The 6,191-nt window shown below is 53.9% G+C and overlaps 1 protein-coding gene across 1 annotated transcript; it reads left to right on the forward strand.

Moving 5' to 3' along the window:
* Window positions 1-1,897: 1,897 nt before the first annotated feature.
* On the forward strand, window positions 1,898-2,221 carry LMXM_34_4440 (conserved hypothetical protein; the record flags this gene model as incomplete). Its single annotated transcript, XM_003879391.1, has 1 exon — window positions 1,898-2,221. The coding sequence occupies one exon, from the start codon at window positions 1,898-1,900 to the stop codon at window positions 2,219-2,221; it is 324 nt and encodes a 107-aa protein (XP_003879440.1).
* Between the last annotated feature and the right edge of the window lie 3,970 nt (window positions 2,222-6,191).

A 6,191-nucleotide genomic window follows, 5' to 3' on the forward strand; every position in this document is an offset into this window, starting at 1 on the left:
CGGCTCGCTTCTTTTGGTAGCGACAACCGACAGCGTCACAGTGAGCGGTGGTAGCGAGTGAAACGAGAAGAGGCGCGAAGAGGCGACAAACAAAGCAACCCCGTTTTGTGCGATGAGGGCGGTGAGGAGCGAGGGGAGGGTGGGGCCATCGACCGTGTGGAGTCTCTTTTGTGTGCAGGCTTCTCACTTTCGCTTTTCGCGCCGTTTTTGTGTTGTGTGTGCTTCTGTGTTCGCATGTTGCATACGCGAGAGGTGTATCATCCTCGCTTTCATTTCGTTCGTACGGTGTCTTGGTCTTCTTTCCCGCTTGGCGTCCCGTCCCTCTTCTTCGTGCTTGTCACCGCCGACCACCACTCTTCCTCTCCATCTCGCTCCTCCGGCCTCCTTGCGTTTTGTTTGCTTTTTACATCCTTCCTCCTCCCACCCCTTCCCCCATCTAGTGACCTCTCTTTACTGTGTGCGTGTATACGCGAAGGCGTGTGTCTGTGCGTGTTTGTGTGTGTGCTCTCTGTCACTGTTAGGCATCTCACACCCCTTCCCCTCCTCCCCCTCCCCCTCCCCGCCCTTTTCGACCGCGACACCGACAAGCCAACCAGCAGAAAAGAAGCGACACCGGGGCCCTGTCTCGTGCGGCAGAACGTCGTACTCCTCTTATCGGGTGTGGGGTCTAAATTTGTTTGTTTGTAATGAATAGACCAGAAAAGAAAAAAGGGAAGTGAACAGGAAAGCTAAACGATATCGACAACAAAACAAGGAGGCAATGCGCCCCTGCGCCTTCTTCCTCTTCTGCACATGGCTGACATGAGCGATCGCCGTGAACGATGCTCTGATGAGGAAGGTGTACGCAGGACCCACGGCAGATTCAGACCTTGCTCATGTGCGCTTCGGGGAGCGACAGGGGATAATCGGAAGAGCTAAGTGGCGCCTCCCGCTACGCTGACTGATGCGTGGCGTTGATCATTCACCGGGTTGCTGTGGCTTTCCATGTCCAGTGGTCAATACCTTTCTTGTTTTTTTTTGCATGCCAACGACCGACGGATCGCATCTCTGCTGTACTCGATGGCAACCTCATGCATCATTGCCTCCCCCCCCCCCACCCGCCCATCCCCTAACCTTGCATTCGCCTGGCTGTTCCTCTATCCTATCTGCTTTCTCTCTGATGTCTTGCTCTGCTTTCGGGCTACTAGGTCGGGTTATAGCGACGCACACCGCCATCTAGCACACACGGACATGTGATGCACGGAAAACTCAAACAGATACGGTATTGCTCTCCCCGTTATTTTAACGTGTGCTTTGGCTCGTGTGGGCGCGCTGCCTGCGCACCATCATCCACAAGCAGACACATAGACGCATATAGAACACTGAGTTCATTCTTCACATAGGTGACCGACATAGAGCTGGAACGGCACCCGTGAGAACAGCCGCCTCTTCTCTCTAGCCGCGTTCCTCCAAGCCCCAACCACATTTTCCCTGCAGGTGTCCATCATCTGAAGACCTGCGCATTATGAGCACCTCAACATTTGATAATTCAACGTCTGCAGCGGAGGCGTACGCGCTCTGGGGAGAGCGCATTCGACTTTTGTTCAGCAGCCCGCCGTCTTTTATCGAAGTTAGTCTTGAGCAAAACCCATTTGAGCGTCACTCGTGCTGTGTGCCCACCGACTCCTTCGATATCGCATCCGCTGCCGAGTCTCCAGCTCACCGTGAAGCAGCTGCCCGCACATCGTCTGAAAGCGCGGCGGACACGGACGTGGCGGCGCATGCTGGAGCCTGCAGTTCCTACCCCGATGAAGCGCTCTTTCCCTTCTGCTTCTACGCGCGTCTCCTGCAGTCGCAGAGTGCAGCTTCAAGTGCCCTGCCTGCTACCCTACCTGCCAGTACACGCATTTCAACCCTTATGCAAACTCAGCAGCAACGAGTGGACGAAGAGGAGATGGCGGTGCGCCTCGCTGAGCGACTGCGTGAGCGGACTTCGATTGCGCGCGCACGCCAGCAGCGCCTGCGCGATGTCCCACCAGGCAACCTTGTCTCTCCCTTTTGCGACCCCAAGGTGGAGAAGCAACAGGCACAGCTGCACTCGGAGTTGACTGGGTTTTTGCTGGAGTTGCGCCGGGAAAACCTCGCTTCTGTGCAGCTGCGCCATCAGCTGCAGTACAGTCGCGCCTTGCACGCGCGCCTGCAGACCCTGAGCTCTTTTTCTGATTCGTCCTTCGTGGACTAATTGTGCCGTGTTCCATGTGAAAAAAGTAAAGCGAGATTCACCGCTGAACGTTTTTTCGTGTCTCTTCTCCCACAGGAGTACCTAGCATTGAGGAAGCTCCTCTCTCGCACCTTCGCGCTCTGCACACACACACACACACTCACATGCGCACTTACCAGTGATGAACAAGCGACAAAGTGCAAACACTGAGGAAATAAAGTGACGAGAATGCCAGCATCGAATGCTTCTCAAGGGAGCAGGAACGCGATGTGACCCTTGTACAGTGTATGCCTGGTATGTGCACAGAGTGACACACGTACTCACACACATTCCTGGCTCGCGCCACCACTTCATCCCACCCAGACGCTCGCAGTCGCATCCCTGCTCAGTGCATGTGCCCTCTTCTGACGCACCTGGCTGGATTGCTCGCTCCTCTACCTCTGCTACCTTCCCGCGACGCTTCACGTTAAGCATCGCACGGTACTGCCCTTGGACTTTCTTCCCTGCCCCCTTCCCCACCCTACCTGGCTCTCTCTCTTTTCGCGTCGCTTCCGCTGGGGGATAATAACCTGAATCTGTCGCCCCAATTCGTGCTGATCGTCTTGGTGCCTGCATTGGTGCATCGACGTCAACACACGCCTCCGTCGAACGGCTGGTGGCTTTCTCCTCCTCTTGCATGCAATATTGCTGTATGACGCAACACAGAATCGGCACACACACGCACACGCACACGCTCCCTTGTCACCCCACTAAAGCAAAGTAACTGTCACAAGCGACAAAAGTTTCCTCCACACGTTTTGGTTGTTGTTTTTTTTTCCTTTTGCGCGCGCGTGTTTTTGTGTGTTCTTTGTTCTTTGTTTTCCTCTCTATTCTTGCGTCCCCTCATCTGACTCGCGGACCCTCCTCCGATACCCTTCCTTTGCCGTCGCCCTTTTATTTTTGTTTTCGACACCCTTCATCAGCTACTCTACAGTGCCCCTCCCTCCCACCCACCCACCCACATACTCACAGCACACCACCTCCGGCACGCTCGCAGTCTTTTTTTTGTCGCTTCTCTGTCTCTCTTTCTCTCACATCGACCGCGATCCTACGCTCCCGCTTTCCAAAAGAACAAAAAAAGAAGGGAAAACGTGCACGAGAAGGTGCCACATTCGCCCAGGGAGTAGCAAGAAAGGGCCGACCGAAAAACCTTACAAGTCGCCTGTCCACCCCACTCAACTCAGTCATCATCGCGTCGCCCTCTCGTCAACCTCTGCGTTCCGCGTCTTGCAACAGAGACACACAAGAAAAGAAAAAGCAAAGAAACTTTTTTTGTCTTCCTACACTTTTCACTCTCACTGTTATCGGCTTCTGTTCTTTTTCGGGCCTTATTCTACGCCACTGTGCACCCACCCGCCCACTCTCCCACACAAACTGAGTGCAGGTGACACGTCTCAGAAGCGCTGAACCGCAACCTCCTTGAGAAACCAGTGCATACACCAGGTCTCTCTCGTAACTTTTTTTTGGTTCTTGTTCTCGCCAGCCTCGCCGTTCTCCCTTCCTCGTCCACTTCTCTCACCCACCACGAAGTCTTTGGCACCTCTCTCGTCTCGACTACAACCCCCCAAGCGACCTCTCACACACGTTGTGGGCAGGGGTCTCTCTGGAAGCTGATCTCTCCTTCTGCCCGTGCTTCCCTCCCTTTCCACTCCCCTTCCCTCCCTCCTTCCTCCTCATTTCCCACACGATTTGGAGTGGCTTCACTTCACCTATTGATTCTTCTGTGCGTATCCCTCCCTCTCTTCGAGGTCCTGGCACGCGAGCTCGTGGTTGTAGGGCTTCTTTTTGATTTGTTCCACTCCTCGTTTTTGCCGTTCCCTATTCGGGAGATCGCACTGACCTATCAGTTCTGTTTTTCGTCGTTTTTCATCATCTCTCTTTCATTCGGTGGCCCCTCCACCGCCCTCTCCCACCCCCTCCCTCTTCGCTCCGTTCTCCATCTACACAATCTTCTCTTTTTTCTCCCTTTTCCCTCTTCTGATTCGCTGTCTTGTCCAGCTGTGACAAGCGGCCCGTCTCTACTCCTTTCGTTGTGTGGACACTTCTCCTGTCCCCCTCTCCTCGTTTGCTCATTCCTTTCACTCGCCCCCTCCCCCTCTTTCTCTCTCTCTTTGATTTCATGTGTGTGCGCGTGCGTGTGTGTTGTTTTCCGTCCCACCTCATTTTTCCCTCGTTTTGTTTATTTTTTTTTCTTCGCTCTTTTGAACTAGTCCGCACATCTTTCGCTCAGCTTTGTCGCCCTTTCCTCGTCTCCTCTTGCCTGTCCGTCCTCGACGCAAGTCACCACGTCGAGCTTCGCGTCCTATCTCCCACACCCACGACGCCCATCCTCCATACCCTTTCACTCCATCAGCCACGCGCACGGACAGAAGTCTTTTTGTTGCCCCTCTCGCCCCACTTTCACCGCTTCCGCCTCGTGTGTGTGTGTGAGTGCGCTGTGAGCCGGCTTGCGTATTTCGTCTCGCAACAGAGACTTTCAAGGAGGCAATCAAGCTGTGTAGCGAGTGCGTGCACCGAGAAAGAAGCAAGATCGTTTGTCAAGACAGGGACTACCCGTATTGCGTGACACACTGAGAGTAAGGTGTGCCTCTACACCCGCTGATACTCTTTTTGAACCCTTTCCCTCACCCGCACCCGTGTTTCTCTTGACGCTCCGCCCCCTTCCCCACACCACACATACAAACGCGCCTCTCTGGACTTGGTCCACTTCCATCTCCTCAGTACCTGCTCTCCTTTGCCGTTCAACCCTCAGCGTCTCCTCCTCGCCCACCCCTCTTCCCGTCGATCCCACAGTTCTCTGTGGGTGGTGCTCTCGCCTGCATCTTCGTGATCGTTTGGCGGAAAAGTCCCTACCCGCTGTTCTCTGCCGTTTGTACGCCGCTGCCGCTCTGCCGCACGGCTGTCATTTTCTTTTTTTCATTGTTTGCTCCCCGCCACCCCCTCCCTCCTCCCCTTCCTTTGTTCTGTGTGCTTTTTTTTTTCATTGGCTCCTCTCCTAGAGGCTGAGTGCCACGCGAGTATTCAACCCACCTGTGTAGGACGAGGGGCGAAGAGGCTTCACATTGCAAGAGCATAGGCAGGGAACACAATCTCTTTAGGCCTCCCTTACTGTGCTCGGGCATCACCGCTTCTCTCTTTGTTTCTCCAGTTGCGACGTACGCGGTTTCTGCAGTACAGCCAAACACACAAAAATACATAACCATTTGTGCAGCCTGGGTACACCGCCTATACGTTCGCATCTACCCTTGGCCGAACACGCTCGATTCAAACAAGCTTCTCCTTATTTTCCCATCTCCTGCGTTTTTTTTGTGTTGTGGTGGTCTCAGTTGGACTGACGGCCCACCGGGTTCCTCTCACCCTTGCCCCTCCTCGCGCTGACCTTCACTGTAAAAGAGAGAGTGGCGAAGGCGCAAAGAAAAAAAGGAGGTAACTAAACGAAAAAGAAAGTTCAACGGGAAAAAAGAAAACGAACAGCTTATAGTCATTCCGGCACTGTCGGGCATCACGTCCAGCGAGTTCAGCAATCCCGTTTCTACCACCCGCCATCACCCTCCTCCTCGAACGCACCCTCGATATTTCACCGCGGCACATCCACAACACAAACGAGTTTCTCCCTCTGCCATTTGGTCTGTGTGTGTGTGCGTGCTTCATAACCGTGCTGGTTTTTTGTCTTTAGTCGTCCTGTACGTGGGCTTTCCTCCCCTCCCTTTCCCTCTATTGCGTGCACGGGTTATTCTCCTATATGGTCCTTTGAGCCCACCGTCTCCCTTTTTTTCGCCTATTATCATCTTTTTTTTCTATATAGCTTAGTTGTCGCTGTTCTTCTCTTCATCGCGCGCTCTGTGCGTGCGTGCGTGCGCGGGCGTGTGTGTGTATGTGTGTCTAAGTGCCTTTCCTGTTTTCCTCTTTTCTTTGCTCTTTCTCTTCATCGTTCCTTTTCAATCCTGTTACC

The sequence above is a fragment of the Leishmania mexicana genome, chromosome 34 (assembly GCF_000234665.1).
Source record: "Leishmania mexicana MHOM/GT/2001/U1103 complete genome, chromosome 34".
NCBI lineage: Eukaryota > Euglenozoa > Kinetoplastea > Trypanosomatida > Trypanosomatidae > Leishmania > Leishmania mexicana.